We start from the raw sequence: 22928 nt of genomic DNA on the forward strand, positions 1-22928 counted from the left end.
TCAGTAGTATTATTAGTTAGAGTTGACATAGAACTCTAATAGATGGTACTATATATACTTTGGTTAATCATCAATAAGAACAACAACTTAATCTCATATTTGTCAAAAACATACCTTAATTTATACTTTAACCAATTTTATCACTTTTTTCCTAATTTCCTAATTGATTTATTTTAGCCAACTTCCTAATACGAATCAAAAAAAATAAAAACAACTTATTGAGCCATGAATTCATTCACTGCTAATTAATGCTTTTGCCGCCTAATTGGTATTTGCTCAATTAATTGCTACTGGGTAGTATTTTCGAGTAGTATTTGCATGTTTGTCTCAATTAATTACTATCACAAGCTTGAATAAATACTACTCTCTATATATACTATCAAACAATATATATAAGAACATACGAACTACTAAATTGCATCAAAGCGTCACATTCCTAGGATTCTTCGCCGTTAATTGAGCAAATACCAGTTAGGCGGCAAAAGCATTAATTAGCAGTGAATGAATTCATGGCTCAATAAGTTGTTTTTATTTTTTTTTGATTCGTATTAGGAAGTTGGCTAAAATAAATCAATTAGGAAATTAGGAAAAAAGTGATAAAATTGGTTAGAGTACAAATTAAGGTATGTTTTATTATTTTACAAATCAAATATTCAACATACCTTTTTAAACTTGTATATATCCTTTGATATCAAATATTTATTATGAATCTGTTTTGTTAATATGTGCCCGTGGGCACACGTTAGAAAAACCGTTAGTTTATTTAAGAGTAGGTAAGAGCAAAGATGATCGTGGCCGGGTCGGGTCGGGCTTCGGGTTGATCTCGTATGTCGTGGGCCTAACCGGGTCAGGTCCATGTTGTGTCGTGTTGGGCCGGGTTGAAAATTTCAAAATAAGGCTCAGGCCGGGCCGAGCCCACTGACTTTCATGTTGGGTCGGACCGACCCGTCGTGCCTAAGGCTAATTTTTACTGAATTTAGCGTGCTTTGTCATGCTGGGTCGAGTCGTGTCGTGCCTTGTCGTGATTTTTCCAAAAAATTAAGGCACATGCCCGGGCCACGACTTCGTGCCTGTGCCGGGCTGGGGCTTTTTTCGTGCTCGGGCCGGGTCGGGATTTTTTTGTGTCGGGTCTGGTCGGACTTTGGGCCGGCCCGGCCCACAACCATCTTTAGGTAAGAGGAAAGAGTTCACCGGGCCAAAACCTCTTACCACCTCTGCACCTCATGAGTTGTGGACTTGTGGTACAACGGTTTTCAAACTCAACTAAACTCCTAAAAAAAATAGGATAAAGTATAATAATATTGTACTCCGTATAATTTTATTTGGTTGGAGAAAAATGGAGTCTTAAGTGAGTTTTGAGTGAGTCCTTGATTTTCAAACTCACTTCAAGATTTGTTGTAGTCTTTTACCACATTATCCCAAAATACTCAGACTCGAGACTCGCCTTTAAATTTGGGATAAATTCACCCTTTGAATCATGCAGCCATTGTTTTGTTTATTGAATTTCAGAAAATAATGCAATTTAATTGGATCATTCTTGCATAAACCTGATCCAACAAAAATATTAGTCTTGACCCAAAGTTAATAATTTTCTCTAGCACTCTTTCACATATATAGTGACATTTTATTGTTCATATAGTCACTATAGTAAATTAAACACCAAAATTCTTATACGTAGTAACCATTTTTTGTATCATAGTAACCCTGTGTTTTTAAAAGTGATTGTGACTTAAAATCATATTATTCAAGCACAATATGTATCAACCATACCAATTTGATACTTTTTTCATAATAATCCTAATAAACATGCCAACATAAATTAGGAACAAATTGATAACTTTATTTTATGCATGGTCCACAATAATATTAGTGTGGACCAGATCCATTTAAGAATTGGTTACTGGTGGGTTAAACTATGGTTAAGTGACCGAAAATGAAAATGGGGTCCCAAAAGGTGAAAGAAAAAAACCGAGGGTCCTAAAAGGTGCATAAACCAAAAGGTTAGATCCCAACCTTTGGCTTAACTCAGTTATTGATCCTTTTTCCTATTAATTACAATATTTTTACTTCAAAAATAATTCCAACTTATATGAGAGCAACTCCAATGGTTAAAAAATGGAGTTGCTCACCAAAAAAAAAGAGCATGTGAGCATGTAACATTGTAACCCACCATTAGCGCAACAATGACATAGGAATATGTTAAAACCTTGTAGCTATTTTGGGCAAGTAGCTAAAAAAAAAAGTACCTCAAATAAATAATTTTTTAAAATTAAATATTATAGGGAGCTACAAGTTTGTAGCCCACCAATGTGAAAATATGTAGCTTAAATTAATTGTAGTTAAAAGTATGATGTGGCAAAATTAGCCACAACACCTTGTAGCTCACCATTGGAGTTGATCTGACTAATTTCATTGTTTATTAGTAAAACATGAAATAAAATACTTCCTTTGTTCCGGAAATATCGCACCATGGTTGACTTTTACTCATTTAAACATTACTTTGACTCTTAATATCTCAAATTGTGTGCAAGTAAAAGTTATAAAAAATTAATATTTAGAAAATATATATCAATACGAATCTAACATTAACCCACATGACTAAAATTTCCATACGTACGAATCACAAAAAATAGCCAAAGTCGTAGTATAAATAGTGTAAAAAATAAATGGTTCGATATTTCCGAAACGGAGGAAATATATAATTCGTATATTCTTTTAGTCATATGATGAATAGAAATATTAAAGTTAATTTTATATAAAATCACCTTCATAATAAAACAAAAACCTTATGTAGCACGAGGTCAATAATACGATCACAAACTAATTTTACCAAACATGTTTGTAAATTGTAAAGTGTACTCCGTATTAGTTTTAGAAAAAGGCAACTGGGCACAGTTGGGCTGGTCCAGCCATACAAGCAAAACCAACCCATACAAGATCCAACATTTCATCACTGAGAAAATTTGGATACAAGTAAAACGCAGACTTTCATGACATCACTGAGCAAATATTGATTGGAGATTGATCGTCTCAAAAAATAACAATTCACAAAAGCTGAGCAAATAAATCCCCATTGATTTGGCACCCTTCTACTTGTTCTTTGGAAATTTTGATTAACTAAATGGGTTTGATTGACGAAGCCAGAGAAAACCATGTCAAGAAGAAGGTTGAAGAAGGTGAGAGAATTTCACAAACCCTTTCAATTTTATTTTCTTAAACCCTAGTTTGTTTCCCAAATAGTTTAGGTTATAGGGAGTGAATTAATTGGGAACTACAGTCCTCTGGGCAATTAGGAATTTCGTTATAATGGCCTGGGTTGCTGAATTTCTGCTTGCTTGTGTTATTATTGTTGTCAATAGTAAAGTCATGATTTTGCATTGTGGTTTTTATTGTTTTTTTTGGTTGAATTGATCAGAAGGGTAAAGTTCAAAGTGGTTGGTAAATCAAGTTGGAAATTTAAGGTGTGATTGTTGGTTTAATTAGAAATGTGGGAATTTGAGAGAAGACAAGGGATACAGGAATTAAGTGCTGTTAACTATTATGATATCCAGTTACAAACTATAGAATTCAAAGACTTTGCAGATAAGTAAAATGAGTTATGTAAATTGTAGTAGCAGGAAAATTGCGCCGAGAGAACTTGCGTTTGATGTTTACCATATGGCATTATCCATTAATCCTCCTGAATTCCCATAAATTGGACGCCATAAATGCAAATAGTAGAGAGTTAGAGACAGCCACTCCATGGATACATGAGAAGTAGGTTGCGTGGTACATTGGATGCCTCTCGTAGTGTCTATAAACTCAAGTTCAAGATGCCCTTTTGCATTCGTGACATTGAATAGCCTTGTTAATGTTTTGATGCACACTTTCTCACGCGTTGGCAGTCTTTGTCAAAGGATTATGCACAAGTACTGTATTGTATCTCTATGTCAGTTTAACTCTTTAAAATTCATGGTTTTATGTACTTGTAATCATTCGCTTTCTAATTTTGCTAACTGTATGTTACCCTAACTTCCAGCTTTACGCAGCAAAATGAAGGCAAAAGCACTAAAAGAATGTGATCATTATACTGCGAAGTATGCTGAGTGTGCTTTTGGAAGGACACTGTCAGTTGTTTGGAAGTGTAGGCAGCAAGCTAAAGTATTGAATAGTTGCCTTCATCAATAGTAAGTGCAGTCAGCCTACCCCAACTTCTCTTTTGTATCATTCTTCTATATGTGGCCGTCGGCAAACCATAATATGGGACTTTTTCGTTAAGTAATGATTGTAACTTCTGAAAGTTGAAGTTGGTAGTATTATGTCACATCTTGGAGGTGTATAGCACGTTTGGATTTTTGCATCCGTTTCATGCGAGGATGTAAACCCTGTGGGCCCAAACATACCTGATTAGCATTCTGTTAATGGAATCAAACTAGTTAGTAGTTACAACTCTTCTGAGTTAAGTTTTCTGGAAGTGATTAGGCATATACAATTAAATCAACCTCTTGTAACTACTCTCATCTTCTTCATCAGCTCATCCGCTTTATCCTGATGATAATCTAGTTTGCTGTTGCTAACTTTTGCGAGTATTTTGAGTTGTTTGAGATGTGCTCTTCTCATACTTGAAGCAATGGCTGACTTGAGTTCTGAGGTTTCAAATTTGGAGATTATAGCTGATTTATTTGGCTGTGGAATGGAGCTTCTTCCATCTTCATATCCACGGTCTTTCAATTGGTGCTCCATCATGCTCATCTGAATGATAGAATAGCCTTTATAAATAAATATTATGCAATACGTCAATTTACTTTTATGTCCATGTATAGAATCTACGGCAAGTATGTTTTAAAGCCAGAGGATGTTTGGGTGAGATTTCACGGGCTAAATGGCTTTCATTAGAATAAGTCAAGATGTGCGTCACCCCAATAATTTTGGAGGACTTGGTGTTAGGCTTCTCTGTACCATGTATAAAGCTCTCATAGCAAAGTGCCCTTCGAAGTTTGGAAGGAAGACAAGGCTTTGTGAAAGAATATCACCAAGATTTAATATGGTGTATAGGGGCTAGGAGCCTAGGGTGGAAGATTTGACATTGTGAATGAATGTCATCGAATTTAATATTGTGTGGAGAGAGGTAGGGTGGTGGAGCAAGAAGGTCCCTTTTTCGCTAGAATAGGCATTTGGAAATCCATAATAGAAAGGGCTGCATGTTTTCAACTCTTCAGCTGGTTTCAAGGTAAGAAGTGCTTCAAGTGTTTAATTATGGCATAATATTTGGTTCAGAGATAGACCCTTAAAGGTTCCATTTTTTGAGCTCTTTAGTATGAGTTATATTAAGGTGAAAGTTTATTTTTCAGGACTTGCTAATGCTTGGAAAGAAGATCTATACTGAGGAATGTTTCTTTTGACGAGGTCGATCTTTAGGGGAAGGGCTCGTTTTGGTTTTGGCATTATAAGAGCAACTCCAATGGTTGTAGCTAGGGACTTGTTTGCAATTTGCAAAAGTTTCAAGCTACTATCTTAACCTTTGGGGTGACTTTGATAAATTAGTTTGGAAGCTAGTTTACTTGGGAAAAAGCTGCCCAATGGGATGCAAGTTGTAATTAAAAGGCTAATTGAAAAATGGACCCAATTAAATAGCGATCTGGTTTGGTAAATTAGCTTGCCATAGGGACACAAACTAGCTAGAAAATAAATTAGCTTAAAATCTTAGTTGGCATGAGCCGCATGACAAGCTGCTTTAACAATTAGCTTCCCATGAAATCGCTCTTAAAGAGTATTTCCTTCCCTTTTAAAGAGTTTGTATAGATTGAAATTCTTGTAGGATTTCGTAGCTTCTTACATATCCCTACCAAGAAAAGAAAAAAGAACTACCTAGCATTACTAATCTTGTATAACAAACTAGTTGATTTTGCTTGCAGTTGATACCTGGAGGTCACTACGTACTTAGCCTTAAGTTCTTAATTCTTCTCTCTCTGTAGTGCTATTATGTTCAGAACGTAGAATAACAAAGGCGAAGCTCTGGAACTTGATGAATTTGTGTTATAGGCAGTAGAATTTAGAAACAGGGGTTGCAGGATTGATTTCATATGTTTGTGTGTCAATGTTATTACGCTAAATTTTCTTGTATAGAACTATTAAACACTGTTAAATTGTTGTCTGAAGGCTCAGTCCTTTCTTGTGCTGATAAACCTCTTGTACAGGTGCTATGTTGTACTGTTATGTTTATGGGAAGTCATGCTGATGATTTCAAGAAATGATTCTGGTGTCCTTTGAGCGTGGATGGAAAAATATCTGTGAAATGTGTTTCTATACTATCTTTATAATCTGTCATACATCTAACATCTGTTACCAAATTCGCAGTACCAATGACTCTGTTCTGGAAGAAATGAAGAAACAATACATGCTCCAGGAGGAGGCCAAGAGCTCTGCTACAGTATGAGTTTATAGCATGAGGCGTTTAAGTTGAACCAAGGAACCACTGAAGAGCTCGAGTGCATTGTGTCTTGATATCATGTGTATCTTGTGTTGGAATATCAATGGTATGGCAGCTACTTACATTTTTTTTTCATAGTTCCTTCCATTGTTTTACACCAAAACTGAGAATAATTGTGGCAAATGCAAGCCCTGCTAGTTGGTTTTTACTGTAATGAATAAGGCAGTCTTGGTTTGTAGGAATTTTGACAAGTATCCACTGTATTTTAACCACTGGTGTTGAGTCCAGCTTGAATTTTGGAATACATAATTTGCGCATATCTCTTTCTGTTCAGTTTTCCTTACTCTTCTTTGTCAGCATATTTCATGCATCCTCCATAAAGCTGCATAGAATCGAGTTTGTAGCCGTTACAGTCTATTGCAGTGAATGATTCTTATTGCATACAGTCTGCGAAAGTAGCCAAGTCGAAAATCCTTGATTTTGTTAAATTAAAAATTAGTATCATAAAAAATTACTTCCTACATAATATGGGCTTAATCACTCTCACTTACATGAAATGTCACCCACAGTCACATAAAAGTCAACCAAAGTCTGTCAGTCATTTAAAATCCTATTCTACTTAAACAATCAATTTCTAAAGAAAGAGGTGATTACAGAACATAAACTATTCGTGTTCCTTTTCCTAGGGGTTTAGCTCCATGTACTCATTATTACACTGAGTGTTGAATTCTGCAGGAGCGGCCAGCCGTATCAGAACTTAAAAATAAATTAGGGTCCTTAACGCGATAATGGATGTTCCTGGAAAGTTATAGAAAGATGATTTGACCCCAAAATGAATTTTCTGGAATTTACCCAAACGTACAGCTTACTTGACTAACTGATTTGACAGGAGAGTGAAGAATATCCATTGAATTGAAGTCGACCCCTGGCCTTAAGTTAACTCAACAATGGTTGGACTAAAGGCACCCATTGATCCCACAAAAAACAAAAACAAAAAACCCAACAGAAATGGCCACTGAGTAAGTGAAAAGACTGATGTTGAATCTCTGGACTAAAGGCATCATTGCTCCAAAATAATAATAATAATAATAATAATAAAAAACCCAAAAGAAATGGCCAATGAGTAAGTGAAAAGACTGAGGTTTAATCTGCTATCGCGCAAACGGATAGGTAGTATGAGAATCATGGCAAACTAAGGAGCTAACCATAAGTTATTCAGCAAATATGCTTTGCCAAAAACATGTTGAGCAAATATGCTGAGCCAAAAACTTGTTGGGAAAAATATGCTAGAGAGTCAAGATATGGCGGTAAAGTAAAATCTACTATAGTAGTATAAGAGATAATACGTCCCTGTCTTGCTCTATATATGATCGGTGCATAGTCAAAAGTTAAGGGTGAGAAAGGAGAACAATAATATGTGGAAGCATAAAGCTACAGAAGATTTGCATATCCGTGGGGATGATGAAAGTTATGGACTTTCCGGAGAAGAAGGACAAAAAGAATCCATTCTATTACAGATATCAGCATGCAGGAATCGAAGGGGAACGTATTAGCTCTACCCGTCCTGTCTCAATCTCATCATCCATTTTCTGTACTTGGAAAAAACACGGGTCAACCCATGAGAGAGTTAGATAATTCGGGCGTTATCAATGTATCATCCTGTTAGGAATAAAATCCCAACTGGGGCCCTGGATATTGTACATGCTGAAACAAGTAAAAGACTAAAAAACTTGGCTTAACTTGGCTTGTTACATTCTATGAATGTCGCTTTAACAAAGAGGAGAATCTTCATAGTATTGACTCTAATTAGACAACTCCGTTTAGAATCCAAGTATTTGATCAGATTAATAACGTGCAACAAGCTTTTAGTCCGCTAAGCCGGCTCTTGAGATCAGGATACCCATTCAATCTCTACTGGTAAAACCGACCTTTTCAAGAAAAATATATCTCTGAAAGTTTTATCTGTCATCTTCTAAAGTACTTCTTACCTGCATCAGGAGGAAGGGAGAAAAATATCTGGTTAGAGAATTCTTAGTAAAGAATATTTCTTTCAGATTTTAGACTGAGACTACTCCAATTAAAGAAAAAGGATGTCAAATAAGAAAGTGAACCTTTATACCAAGAGGTTTATCTGGATCAAGCAGGGTTTTCCCCTCTGCTACGAAATTCTTGATTTCGATATACATGGAATACTGAATTTATGACAGACGAACTACAAATTCATCAGTAATAATTAATTAAGAATACAGAAATCCTCTATGTGCTTATGCAAAGTTAACAACGAAATAACGTGCTTAGCTACAGTCTAATGTGACTGTATTTTAATCATACATACAAGTGCTTCAGAACAAGCAAAAGGATGATAACTTTTCATCCATAATCTCATATTTAACCAAACAACCCAAATGTTAAGAGATTGGTAACTAATTAATTAAACTAAATCTGGAAATGTGAAAATTGAATTGGAAGAAAAGATCCACTATCATGAAATTATTTACTAGTGCTGTGACTGCTGTTTGCAAGTCAAAAGAGCGCGGAGACTAAAAGTAATGATACAAATCAATGGCTAACAAGAAATTCCAAAAAGATGCTAGCAAACACGGAACACCCCGTGTAGAAACTAGAAAGAAGGATAAAGATAAATCCTTTATACTTCACATTTTAGCATATCTCAAGAATTTTCACAAAGCATCTAAAGAATAAGAATTATAAGTTGTATGTCCGTATGCATGCACTATCAAGTCGGCAGTTAGTAGGATGTACGTGTATATTAAAGTACCTTCCTAGTTCCTAACATATATCGGTACTTGAAAAGAATCCGGCGACTCTTGCTCCGAGTGCCATATAGTTCTAGAAACTATTCAGATTCTGGTCAACCAAAGGCAGGTTTTTTTTACCCTTTTTCGACACTTTCAAACGGACGTTCTTGTATTACAATAAACTAAATCAAACATCTAGCTGAATTCCCCTTTGGCCCTTTCTATTTGCTATGAAGTACGGAGTAGTAGTTAAGTTAGTTGTCTCCATAGTAATAAGACATCAGCCCAAAAGTGTCTTTCTGCAAGAATTTGTAGGCTGCAGACATCTGACCCATCAAAACAGACTGCGTGCGAGTCTCATTTGAGGCACTAGAGTAATTGTACAATATGATAGGCTAGAAACAAACAAGGACCTATAGATTTGGGTTGTAACTTTTTTTGTTGGTAAGCTTACTGTATATAGGCATTTGCTAACAGTCTCTTCCAATGAATTACTGATTAACTGCTTAAAGTTGAGCTAGGTTTTTATTTTTTTAGCCCCACTGATGGTGTATATGCACCAGTTAAACCAGATAGAAAATCACCGGAAAATCTCATATTCGTTGATAAGCATTTTGGTGATACCTTCCTAGCCATTCAACCAAGCAGATGATTGAATTTCATTATCAGCAGCTAACTTTTTGAAATATTACTGACTGTTAGTGGCCTGCTAGGTTGATTAGATAAGGTTACCAATATTCCTCCATGTTGTCTAGGTTGATTAGATACTACAGAAAATTCCAACCAATTACTACAGGAAATTCCAACAAAATACTGCAGAAAAATTCCAACCAAAGGTGTAGCCTAATGAATATAGAATCATTAGAAAAAGCTTGATTCTGTTTGCAGGACACCCTTGCCTAGACTTCATATCCACGTGACGGTAGATGGTGAGCTCCCATTTTCCCACTTGTCATATAAAGAGAGCATAAAGCTTCTTTTTAGCCTGAAGTATTCACATCGATCAGTCAAACCATTTTTGACATTTCCCTCCTATATAAGGACTCGATGAGATACTAACATGCATAACCACATAACAACTCAGCATTCTTGTAAGGTTAAAACTTAAAAGGAGTATGGCTTCCCTCTCTCTAGATCCAAGACTGAGTGTCAATGCATCATATCACCACCATCACGGAGCTTTGGTGGAAGAGATACAAGGGTTGATCAGGGTACACAAAGATGGACATGTTGAGAGGCCACCTATAATCACAAATGTCCCTTGCAGCATTCCATCTGAGCTGAGGGTGTTATCAAGGGATATTGTGATGAACAAATTCACTAATCTGTGGGCACGTGTTTATGTTCCACAAGGACAAAGGAACCACCTGCCTCTTGTTGTTTACTTCCATGGAGGGGGTTTCTGTGTAGGTTCAGCGGCATGGAGTTGTTACCATGACTTCATAGCCAACCTAGCATCTAAAGCAGGCTGTGTAGTCATATCAGTAAATTACCGTCTAGCCCCTGAAAACCGCCTTCCTGCTGCCTATGAGGACGGTTACAACACCATCATGTGGGTGAAGGAGCAAGCTTCTGTCAGTGGCGGCTCTAAAGAGAATTATTGGTGGTTAAACTGCTGCAATGTTTCAGATTTCTTCTTAGCAGGTGACAGTGCAGGAGCTAACATTGCTCATAATGTTGCTCTAAGATTTGGGGCTAGTAGAGAAGCCATTCTAAGGCCACTTTCTCACCGAGGTACTATCCTAATCCAGCCTTTCTTTGGAGGTGAGGCGCGGACATCATCTGAAAAGGCTCCCCAGCCACGTGGCTCAGCGCTTACCTTATCAGCAGCTGATACCTATTGGCGGTTATCCCTCCCAGTGGGCTCTAGCCGGGAGCATCTATGGTGCAACCCTTTAGCTAACTTGAAACGGATTGAACTTCCAGCTACCATGGTGTGTGTGTCAGACATGGATATCTTAATGGATAGGAACAAAGAGTTCTGTTCGGCCATGGTTAAAGCAGATAACAAGGTAAAAATGATGGTTTACAAAGGTGTAGGTCATGCATTTCAGATCTTGAACAGCTCTCCACTCTCCAAAGCTCGCACACAAGAAATGATGGCTCACTTCAAAACTTTCATACACAGCTGAACAGCCCCATTTCTGCTTCAAATTAGCTCTAAGAGTGATGTTTGTTGATTACCTACCTAATCATGAAATCCTGTTAATGTACATATAGTATGAATTGTGTACTTCTGCTGATATTAAGCATTACATCTGAGTATATTTGTTATTCTAGCATGATTTGCTCGTGTTCACCTTTCTTTTCTGAAATTACATTCATTAAGAGCCCTTATTAAGTTTGAATCTTGATGACATCAACCTAAAATGCTTAATACGTATTCAAATTCTTGCTTTAAATAGAGCTGAAGAATCATTTCAGATCAATTCTTTTCAGCAATTATGGTGTTACAGTATAAGGGCCATGGTCTATGGTCTTTCTCCAACAAGAGGGAAATATATAGTGAGTGATTGGACCAATTTATGGTCCTTAATTGGGCCAAACAGGAAAAAAAAGTCCAAAAATTCGGTTTTTTCGGGTCAAACCGGGTTGGGGACTTTGGGCATACACCATGAATGTTGATACATTGATACCTAGCAGTTTTGAACTCCACCAAATTGATCTCCTTGATTGACTTTCGAAACCAATCAAGATTTTGCGATAGTATTATGACCTTAAATAACTTCAACACATATTGTATATTTTAAAATATCAATTTTGTTAGAGCAATTGGTGATTATTGAAGTAATCAGGGATGGAACAATTAGGAAAATTGTAAGCAAGATGACACAAAATTTGGGAGGTGGGAAAATCCTTCAAGCAATTAATGTGCTTGAATACTATAAAACCCACCCTAAACTAATTGATTTAGAATTAGAGTTTAGAAGAGCATTAATCAAATCTTCTCTCTAATTCTCACTCACAAGCACAAGGGTTAACACAATGAAGAACTTTTTCATAAACCTTAGCTTTCTCTCTCTAATTCGTGGAATGAGAATACAATAAATTCCCCAAAGAGTATTTATACTAGTTCATTAAATGAACCACAAAGCCGGTTCAAAATAGGGAGAAACACGACAAATTAACCCTCTCATGCGGGTGCACGCTTTATTTGTGTGGGCTCACGAGAGTTGATTTATCTCTGCATACGCGTGCGCCTACACACCCCTGCTTCCGGACAACTCTTCATAATATTGACATAACTCTCTCTTTTCTTATCCAAAACGAGCTTATGACCAGACGTTGAAAAGCTATCGTAACAAGTTTTCACCTCCAACAAATGACTAGATCATGAGATATGTCCATTTTAAGACAAACTTGCATTTTTTTTGAACGTCTATTCGATTAACCGAGTTACCAATTCCAACAAATTTTCATCGAAAGAATTCAGAAAACAAAAGAGAAAACAAAGTTATATTTTTAGTGTACTTCCTTTGTTCCTTTCTAATTATCCCAAATGTTATTTTGGCGTTTCCTTTCGAGTTTGTAGTGCACCTACCTATGATTATGGGCAATAAATATTTTATTTTTAATTTATTATGAAATTGTCACTTAATTACCAACCCAATATAGAAGGTGAAATACTGAAATGGTGAATGTCCCCTCGTAAAATCACGGTATAACCGCCTTATGCTTAAAATGATTAGTGCTAAGATCATGTCACATGCTAATGACGGAGAATGAGTTTTCCGGACTCGGGAGTTTGCGGGTTGAGACAACCTAACATTTCAAAATTGCAGAAAAACCAGCAGTGACTATCTTTCCAGTTCCTCAGCTTATTATACTCACAATCTCGATCAAAAGCGTCGAATTTCAACAATGGCGAAGAAGATTCCGATTAGAGAGAGTAATATACCGCTCTCGCAGTTCGGCGTTCTCGTTGCTCAATTACAATCCATTGTCGCTTCCGCAGCTCACAAATCTCCTGACCCTCTTCTCTGTTTTGATCTCCTATCCGATCTCATTTCCGCCATTACTGATGAACCTAAGGTCTTATTTTCCATCTCTTCAATTGCTTAATTAGATCGACATTGCCGCAATTATGTTTGGAGTTTCAGCATTTTCATATTTAGCTCACCATCAATTTTTTTTTTGGAATTGCAATCACATGTACTACAGATATAGGTTGTTTAGTTTTAATTAGCTTATCTGTTGTTAATTATACTAGCTATTGGACTGTCTTACATGGAATATTGTATCGTTTGATTGGGAATTCATGGTGAAGTGTTGGGCGGGCTTTGTTGTTGTCTCAGGAGTCTATTATGTTATGGCAAAGAAAATGTGAAGACGCATTGTTTTCGCTGCTGGTTTTGGGTGCCCGAAGACCGGTGCGACACTTGGCATCAGTAGCTATGGCTAAGATTATCTGGAAAGGAGATCCTATTTCAATATATTCAAGGGCTAGTGCTCTTCAAGGGTTTCTTGCTGATGGGAAGAGAAGTGACTCTCAATGTGTAGCTGGTTTGTCAATTAACTATGAAATGTCTTGTGTTAATTACCTGCATTTATTCTTGTGGTGCTGGTGTTCACCATTAATACATAGAATGAAACACTGCTATTATCTCGTAATATATGTTTTTGCTTTGCACTTGGTACTGTACTACCAGTGTCTTGTATGCTACGTATTCTAACAGACAGCGTTTAATGGTATGGAATTCTAGCCATCTGGGCGGTAGAAAGATGATATTTAAAGCTATGTCACTTTGACTCTTCAAACTTCAAAGGCGTTGGGTAATAGAAAGTACAACCATCACTCTGAATAGATTTATTTTCCAAAAGCTACTCCCTTTGAACTTTTTGATGTTGCTATTTGTAATGTTTGGGTCATAGACACAAAACTTTAATCATGCATCCTCCTATATAAGAACAAACATAATCATATAAGGTCTTGTTAGTTATGTTGAATGTATAGTTTCAAGAAATTAACTTTTCAATTGTTTCTTATGTGTAATAAGATATTGATGGTCTAAGGATGTGCGTTGGAAACTGTGAAAAAGAAAACGGAAAATGAACTGGCGGGGTATTAGGACAAGAAAACTAAATGAAGTCAATGTAAGAGATTTACTTATGACCTGGTTGCTTGTTGCGGAGTAGCAATGATGCATTCATAAATTTCTAGTGGTACAAATAGAGAACTCTGCCCCGTCTTTGCAAAGGGGATGATAAATATAGAGAATCTCATTTTCATTACAAACCATACATCTGTGGCACACTCTCAACTCAAGTACTATTATTTTTTTAATTTTTTTTTCTTAGGTTCTTATTATTGCTTAGATATGACTTATTTCTCGCTTTCTGTTAATTGTAGGTGTTGCCCAGTGTTTGGGAGAATTGTATCGATATTTTGGTAGGAAAATCACTTCCGGATTTCCTGAAACGACAAGTATTGCCTCAAAGCTCTTGAAGTCTCATGAGGTATTTAGTAGTGATTTTTTTTTTATATGAAAATTTTATTTTAAATTTCCACAATTTCAATAGTGAAATAGTTATATACTTCCCCCGTTTCTTATTAGATGACACAATTTGATTTTGACACTATTTACACATGCTTCTTTGACTTTCTTTGTTATTTATGTTTAATAAAAAACATAGTCATGTGAGATCTTAGTAGATTCATCTCAATTAATATATTTTACTAATATCAACTTTTATAACTTTTTCCTATTCGCAATTGAAGATATTAATGTTTAAAATCGTGCATTGGCAAATGTGCCTAAAGAATTGTGTCATCTAAAAAAGATCGGACGAAGTATGTTGCAAGCACCTCACTATTTGAGTATTTTCCCCTTAGTGTGTATTGTGGAACCAGTTTGATATAATATTGATTACGGCTCTTGATGAGTGAGATTGTATTTATTTCTTAGGTATGTCGTATGTATACTAATTTCCTCCTTCGCTTTTGAAATTTTCCTGTGGGAAGGGGATCTAAATATGTCGCTGGGCCTTTTGGCGGACTTTAACTTTTATTTTTCAAGATATATTTGGTTTTTGGCTAGACTAAGAGGATTAATTGATGACTGGAGAATCTACCTGTTAACGTAAAAGTCCTCAGAGGACACATAATAGCTAGATTTTTTTTTACAAATAATATGCATGCATGCTAATTGGCTGATATGTGATATCCTTAGGGAGCATATTTATGGGAGCAATGCTTGTTTTATTGGATAAGTCTAAGTAATAGATGTATAATCTTGTTAGACCACATGCATCCTTGACTCTCGGTCAAGTGTAAAACAATTTCTCTCTCATCCTTCTCCTTCTCCCACCTCATTTTCCACTAACTTGACTTACCTCTTACTTTGACATCTTCTTTTTTTCTACCATCTTGACCTAAGGTCACAAGTCTCTATCACCAACTTTTCATATATATCTCACCTCATATTACCTCTCCTACACAATTAATAATTTTAATAACTATAATTTCTTTATTGAATTACGTTAAGTAAATAGAAAAAAATTTATTTTTATTAATAAATATATAACCAGTAATTGTAATAAATAAATATTATATTTACATACTAAATATGAATGTAACAATTGATTAAACAAAAAAATCAGTAAGAAAATTAAACCAGTGCTGTTAGTTTATCTACAACAAAGCTTGTAATTCATTTTTATAATGAAGGAATTGAGTTGCCAAGGGGTCAGATATATGACTCCTGTCAAGTGTAAGATTAACTTGACATGAAACAAAGTTAACATTGTGAAACTTTTGGGAGGGCAAATACCACTTGACAGCAAGACCATGTCATGGTTGCTGATGCTCTTAGAGTGTCTAAAGGGTGTTGCTCCTGGAAAAATTTACTAGAAAGACAATTGTTTTTCCTGGAAGAGCCATATGAAGTGCTTGGTGTTCTGTAAATTCTGCTGGCATTTTGTTCCAAATTGGTTAATTTAGAGAGCCACATTGCTTATTAAAAAAAAATTGCAAACTTTCGGATAAGAAAATGGTTTTAATGGTGGAGTAAGCCTCCAAGTTCATATACTCGGACCACACAAGAAAATGCTTGATTGTTTTGACACTATTGACACCACCATAGCACATTACACACATCTGAACTCTCGAGACAATGACTTATGAGGTCACTTGTTCAGTTGTACAGCAAGATGTTGTTAGTTATGTCAACCTACATATGCTCAGGCTTTGACTTAAGTAGCAAATGTTGTCTATTCAAGTGTAAGAGCAAGAAGTTGACCTGAAACCTTGTCTGTCAAGAGATGTATTTTGTGTTTGGGATTTGAGCTGAGTAGTGTTTGGAAGGGCTTATGCTTTTTTGTATCGCACTTCCTATTCAACATAAAAAATTTACAGGAGTATGTAAGGAAAGAGGCTCTGCATATGCTTCGGAATGCTATGGAGGGTTGTGGTGGTGGTGCTGCTGCTACAGCATATACGGAAGCATTTCGACTCATCATGCGATTTGGTGTTGTTGATAAGTCATCTATTGTCAGAATAGCTGCTGCTAGATGTTTAAAGACATTTGCTAATGTTGGTGGACCAGGTTTGGGGACTGCAGAGTTTGATAGTTCAGCCTCTACTTGCGTCAAGGTAGATCCTCCTCCCTTGCTCTGTAATTCTGTATTGTTGCTTCTCTATTAGTGGGGTGATAATTTATACTAACTGATGCTTACCTCTACCAGGCCTTTAATGATCCAATTTCATCTGTTCGTGATGCATTTGCCGAAGCGTTGGGTGCAGTGCTTGCTCTTGGAATGAATCCTGAGGCGCAGGTATTACAATTTTCAAGTCTTTGAGAGAAATACTTCTCTGTTGTAGCCAATGTATAAAGAGGCTCAAGACGCACCAAGGTCCACCAAGGTGATAAAGATTCCTGGGCACGCCGCACGCCTCATTGAAGTGAGGTGCAATTAATAAAAAGTAAAACCTTTGGTGACAAAAAGTTGTGCGCCTCAGGGGGCGCCTAAGTGACAACTACAAGCTGCGATTACGCCTCATCAAAATCTTCTCGCCTAGACCAGTAAAGGCGCATGACCATATGGCCTTGTGCCTCAGTTCTTTAGTGGGCCTCAGGCGCGCCTTTTTATACATTACATGTAGCTGGTTTTTAAGAATTAATTCAGGCTGTCTTATACTGTCACAGGTGCAGTTAAGAGGAAAAGGACAACTAGCACCAGCAAAGAAACTAGAAGATGGCTTGCAGAGGCATCTGGTGTCTCCATTTGTGAAAGGTATGTTTTCCTTGGGCTTTAGCTGTATCTGTACACAGTTGAGGAATTTGAAGGACAAAGAAAGAGTTTAAGTGGTGATGTTGGTTTCGGGTTGGGGTGGGGTGGGGGGGGGGGGGAGCTGGAGGAACGGGAAAGAAGCTGAACTGTGAGAACGTAAGCTCATATTTTGTGTTACTGTTTTGTTCAATTGAGCATGGTTAATACAACAGAGAGGAAAGTATCTGGCCTCGGACAAACTGCAACATATATTGTCACCATCTTCACAAACTAGTTGATGTGTGCAAGATGGCTGAATAAGGTACAACCTAGGTAATTAATTCAAAAAGATTGAGCAAGGTCAATGCAACAACAAATTAACCATGATTCTATAGTAACCAAGAAAAAAAAGGAGGGTGTTTGGTTAGGAGAGGTTTGGGAGAAAAAGAGATTTTTGGGGTGAATTAGAGGTTTGACTTTTAGAAAAAGCTATTTGGAAGTGTTTGGTTAGGAGAGGTTTGGAAGAGAGTTTTCAGGGTGAAAAAGCTAATTTTGAAAAAGCTCAATATAGGAGCTTTTTGCAATTAGAGGTTTGAGAAAGTGGCTGAAAATGACTATTTTGTCCTACTATTGCCTATAATTACAACCATTATCAAACTTGGTACCCTATATTATTTTTCTCCTAAAAACATTACTTACATTTTCTTTTTCATTTCACCCTATTTACTAGATGCGTTTTTTGTTGTAACATATTTTATATTACTACTTTGAAGCAATTGAAATATATAACAATCACGCTTGAAATATCATTAGTAACATTTCTCTATTTGAAAAATATATATTATTAAAAAAAATTAATTAAAAATATTTTTTTTAAAATTATTTTATTCAGTCATTGTTTATTAAAAAAATATAAAGAGAAAAAAATTAACACAATAAACTATTTGTCTAATATTAATAAAAAACAAAGTATGTCAATGTCCTTAATGGTCATTTTACATATTAAACAGCTAACAACTATCAGCTAATTTACCAAACACTTTTATACAAATAGCTAATGCAACCAGGTAGTCAAATCAGCTAATGCAAACAGCTAACCGCTAGTCAAACCAGCTATCAGCTATCAGCTATCAGCTAACAGCTCCTAACCAAACAGGGCCAAGGATTCTGAGCATAACTAGTTTTCCCTCTGGCCCGTTGTTCTGGTGATTGGCCTTGGCTGCCTGTCACTCTCTATATTGCTTTTAGTTAGGTGGTAATTTGAGAGTATTTTTTATCGAGAGTGGTGTTATGTAAGGTGTGAGATGTCCTTACCCATTCTGCCTGTCCAAGGCTCCAGGTACTCGCACTGCAATGTTTATCTGAATATCTGTTCCATGACCAGTGAATGATGGCACTAGAGTTTGGAGAAGAAACAATTTCTCTTTCTGGGTTATGGGACTGTTGGGTTTATCTAGTGTGTGAGCGTGAAGTAAAAGTTTGTGGAATATAGTCTGATTCAATTATGGGTACCGCGATCTGATCCATTATCACTTTATCAGTTAAATTTCTGTTTTTAGACCTTCCAATAACATTTATGGCATCTCTTGTTCAACGTGCAGCAAGTGGTGTTCGGTCAAGGGATGTGCGAATCAGCTTAACTTTAGCATGGGTCTCCTTCCTGCAGGTATTAATTGTATTTTACTCTGCTGAATGAAGCTTATTTATTTGATTGGCTTTCTTCACGTGTAGGAGTATGAATAATCCAAAATAAACACGAAACTATTAGCTGCACCTTGAGGCAAATCGCTTAATATTTAGATGCTAATGCATTGCTGCATTTAGCTTTTACTTGCTCTCGGGTCATGGATTTTCTTGATTTGGTGTATCTCCGGTATGGGCATGGAAGCATGGCTCGGATATGATAATACAATACGCGCCATCAGGAGTTGTTGACGCATACCCTTCCCAGACCCATAAAAATATAGAACCTTACCCTGATCCAATGGGTTTGGTAGGTCTAAAATGGGCCTTGAAATAATTACTAATTTTCAAACCTTTAATACATTATTAATTGATAAAATGGCAAATAGACAGCCTAGTGGTTGTTAACTCATAATATCATGACATTTGCAAAAACTTGCTTTACCAAAGTGACAAGATATCCATAAATAAAAAAAAAAACCAACAAGAAAATACCATAAAAAGTTAAGAAAACATTTGACTAAATAAGGAAAAAAGATGGAAGTTGATCCAAATAAATAATTGAGCAATCTTGGTAATTGTAGTACCATTTTTTATTTCATTAAGAAAAACGGTTGCTTATACTTGACAAAATGACTAGATAAGTCCTAAAAAAAGGAGACTAGGAAAAGACTTCACAGTAAGCTAAGAAAAAAGAGAGGAGAATTTAGCTCCTAAAATCAATATTTAGTTTGACTACTAAAAAAACTCTTAGGCATCTAAGTAACTTACTCCTCCGTTCCAATTAACTTGCATCACTTTGGCCGGCACAAGAATTTAGCGGTAGTTGATAATGGGTTTATTTTTATTTTTATTTTTAGTGGGAAGTGGGGCCAACGCCTTTTGAAGATGTGAGTGGGGGTTGATTTTTTTTAATGTTTTTTTGGGGGCGTTTGGTTGGGGGTCTTCGGGAAAGGTAATCAGTAAATCAACTACCTTCATTCCCTTTCTTGTTGTTTGTTACACCCATTCAATCATTCCCTTTACCCACTTGATTACCCAACATCCCTCTACCATGATTCCCCTCTCCCCCCCCCCCCCCCCCCACACACACACAAGGAATCACCCTAACCCCCAAACTCCTCTTCAACCAACTTAACTACCACTTTGACCACCACCTGTCCAATGTCCCTACCATCTGCGCCTCCCCCACCAAAACCCCCAAAACCCGTTGAACCTCCTTACAATCACCGAACCACCACTCTACAGCCACCGAAACCACCGTACCACCGCACAACACCATCCTGCAACCACTCTAACCACCATACCACAACGAAAACAACCCTAATACCACTGAAATCATCTTACCCAACACAAAAACCAATTGACCCCAACTACCCAAAACAAACCTTAATCTTGCCGGAAAACTAGATCTAAAAGAGAGATCAAAAATAGAGGAGAGAGAAAGAGGGGGAAGGGGCGCGAGGCAGCAACGGCTAGAGGGATGGGCGGCCCGGTAGGGAGTGGAATGGGCGGCGCTCGTAGGGGAGGCGGTGGAGTGGGGTGGCAGTGGAGTGGGCAGGAGATGAAGTTCAGTGATGGTGGCTGTAGATTGAGGGATGGGGTGGTGGGAAGAATGGGTTTCCTTTTGATTTTTGTAAGCCAAACAACTTGTGATAATGTAGGGATTTCCTTTCCATTCCTTTCCAAACCCTTTCTTGATTCGATTCCTTTACCCCGTGTGAACCAAACGACCCTTATAGAAAGTAGTAAGCAAAGTGGTCCCAAGTAAGCGAGAAAAAAACAATTAATAAATAGTCGGTTCATGCCTTTTATAGAAGTATTGCAAGTAATTTGGGACGGATTTATAAGGAAAATGGTGTGAGTAAATCGGGACCGAGGGAGTAGCTAGTATCATTATGGCCTAAGGGGGATTTTAAGAGCTATTCGATTGAGGAGGTCCAGGGAAAATGGCATAATCTGTAATTTAGATGCCTAATTAGAGGAAAAATTGTCCTCTTCTGTACTCCTCTTTTCAGCTGATAACATATTATTCTTACTATGAAAAAGCTACTGGGCACCAAGTTTTCAACTTCAAATTTTAAATATTTGTAATCTAAGAATTAAATTATAGGGTCCATGGGTTGGATCTGAGTTGGGTTACTTGGGTCTGGTTCTGGAAATATTAGACCCGGAGCCAGACCTATTTTTAAACTCTTGGACCATATCCACCCTTGATCCTGTGGGTCTCAAGTAATTAGAGGCTTGGAGTTTGGACCTGGACCCTAAATATGGGGGTGGATCCATGCTCATCCCTAACTGGGTTTCGTCCTGGACCCATGCCCATCTCTAATCTCCAGTTCCTCTCCTACCGCTGCTTGAGGTGTGTGCGGAACAGGAAGCTGTTACTGAATCTATTCAATTCTTTGGCAGACATGTTTTGACTCAAAGCTAGTAATTGTATAGGAGTTTTCCTTTTATAAAAAGGATAGGTCTTTCTTACTTTTAGCTTGGATTTTCTGGCAAGCTTAATCTTCTTGTAGCCCCTCCCTTCCATTTGATTACCTAAGTCCACTAACAGATAGCAAGCTCATGTGATTCTCAACACACATATGCTAACCGGGCAGGGAAAGAGGCATGTTTGAGTAACTAGATCTCTGGACAATCATAAAGCATTTTGTGTAGGGGATCAGATGGCTGACTCTCTGACATTGCAAGCTGCACTGTAACTGCTTAGTTCTTACCGTGTCTTCCCTGTAGCCATAATTTGTGTTTTGGAGCTTCAGCTTATCTTTTTACTTTGCTTTTGTTTTGATGTTGCACTTGTGTTCAGTTGGCTTCTTGAACTACAAATTTCAGGCCATTCTTCTCAGATATCTTCATCCAGACAGTGAACTTCAAGACTTCACTTCCCAAGTGATGGACATGCTTCGAGTTGATACATCAGTTGATGCACAAGCACTGGTAGTCTTTGTCACACTTGCTAAAACTATTATGTCTTCTGTTCGCCTTTCGTCTTGTTGATTGTTGTCCTTAGATTAGAACATTTAATACACAAGTAGTGAATATAGAATACAGAGGATCAATAGTTGTCTACAGAACCAACTATATAAGAGGTGAATGTTGTACAGGCATGTAAAATGTCCATTTGAAAGATATAAAGATGGAATGACTTTTGGTGGTTTTTAAAATAGCTTGGCAGCAACAGGTGGAAGTTCAAATCCATGTTTTGGCAGGCTTCACCTTCATTCTGTCTGTTTTGGCTGTCCAGCTATTTTGTGTGTCGGAAGCTAGAGCAACATGAACTCTGAACTGATTAAGACTTGCGTTTGGATAGATTAAATCATAGGAGCAATGAGAGCATGCATAGGTTTTTGTGTCGTAATAAGTTCTGTTCCTCAAGTTTATGATTGAAAGAAAAAATTGAATAGGGACTTTTGGAGCTCGAATTCAAAATGTTACATGGCTCATGAATGTTGACATGTTGTGACCCTCTTTCTTTTCTGATTTTCATAAATGTTTTTGTTATCAGAAACAATTCTCCATGACTCCATCTCTATATTGTTAATTGAATCAAAATCTGAAGGACTTAAATGATAATTCGGTAATACTTCTTATTGACTACTCCGTAGTTCCTTTTTTCATTGTTTTCTTTATTTACTGAAAGTTGAGAGGGGGTACACTTTTGTTAAATTTTCTTCGCTGGCTTGTGATTTTGCAAGTGTGGAACTTAATTGGAAGTCCCTAGTAGATTTTTTTTCTTGCAGTTAATGTTAGCTGTGGCAAAGAATCTATGTGCCTTCCTCACCTTGTGGATGAGGCTTGATTTATTATTAATTTTGTTGTCCACCGAATTTCAGTGGCTCTACGCTGAGTAAGTACAAAGTTTA

General features: G+C 36.9%; 3 protein-coding genes across 5 annotated transcripts in view; all 3 read left to right on the top strand.

The window, feature by feature from the left end:
* The first annotated feature begins 2952 nt into the window (after nucleotides 1–2952).
* LOC110786878 (uncharacterized) lies at nucleotides 2953–6728 on the top strand. Its single transcript, XM_021991457.2, has 3 exons — nucleotides 2953–3176; nucleotides 4019–4166; nucleotides 6337–6728. The coding sequence occupies exons 1-3, from the start codon at nucleotides 3122–3124 to the stop codon at nucleotides 6413–6415; spliced, it is 282 nt and encodes a 93-aa protein (XP_021847149.1). The 5' UTR covers nucleotides 2953–3121; the 3' UTR covers nucleotides 6416–6728.
* Nucleotides 6729–6868: 140 nt separating this feature from the next.
* LOC110786826 (probable carboxylesterase 17) lies at nucleotides 6869–11453 on the top strand. Its single transcript, XM_056840721.1, has one exon. The coding sequence runs from the start codon at nucleotides 10284–10286 to the stop codon at nucleotides 11298–11300; it is 1017 nt and encodes a 338-aa protein (XP_056696699.1). The 5' UTR covers nucleotides 6869–10283; the 3' UTR covers nucleotides 11301–11453.
* Nucleotides 11454–12859: 1406 nt separating this feature from the next.
* LOC110786879 (protein SWEETIE) overlaps nucleotides 12860–22928 on the top strand; it is a 40314-nt gene continuing 30245 nt past the window's right edge. Inside the window, exons 1-8 of one of the 3 annotated variants that reach the window (XM_021991458.2) lie at nucleotides 12860–13200; nucleotides 13464–13671; nucleotides 14519–14625; nucleotides 16523–16759; nucleotides 16852–16941; nucleotides 17313–17400; nucleotides 18978–19042; nucleotides 21898–22002. In XM_021991458.2, coding sequence (XP_021847150.2) covers nucleotides 13030–13200; nucleotides 13464–13671; nucleotides 14519–14625; nucleotides 16523–16759; nucleotides 16852–16941; nucleotides 17313–17400; nucleotides 18978–19042; nucleotides 21898–22002 — 1071 coding nt within the window. In that variant the 5' untranslated portion in view covers nucleotides 12860–13029. Of the gene's footprint in view, nucleotides 13201–13463; nucleotides 13672–14518; nucleotides 14626–16522; nucleotides 16760–16851; nucleotides 16942–17312; nucleotides 17401–18977; nucleotides 19043–21871; nucleotides 22003–22928 lie in introns of those variants that run through there. The other 2 variants (XM_056840729.1, XM_056840730.1) reach the window with 2 other exon arrangements.

Source organism: Spinacia oleracea, chromosome 1, assembly GCF_020520425.1.
Source record: "Spinacia oleracea cultivar Varoflay chromosome 1, BTI_SOV_V1, whole genome shotgun sequence".
In the NCBI taxonomy this organism is placed as follows: Eukaryota; Viridiplantae; Streptophyta; class Magnoliopsida; order Caryophyllales; family Amaranthaceae; genus Spinacia; species Spinacia oleracea.

Excerpts from the sequence above, each read along its gene's own strand:
- LOC110786878 (XM_021991457.2), top strand. The coding sequence starts at position 3,122 with ATGGGTTTGATTGACGAAGCCAGAGAAAACCATGTCAAGAAGAAGGTT. Across the intron at positions 3,177-4,018 it reads CAAGAAGAAGGTTGAAGAAG|CTTTACGCAGCAAAATGAAG; the intron begins GTGAGAGAATTT and ends CCTAACTTCCAG. Across the intron at positions 4,167-6,336 it reads AATAGTTGCCTTCATCAATA|TACCAATGACTCTGTTCTGG; the intron begins GTAAGTGCAGTC and ends CCAAATTCGCAG.
- LOC110786826 (XM_056840721.1), top strand. The coding sequence starts at position 10,284 with ATGGCTTCCCTCTCTCTAGATCCAAGACTGAGTGTCAATGCATCATAT.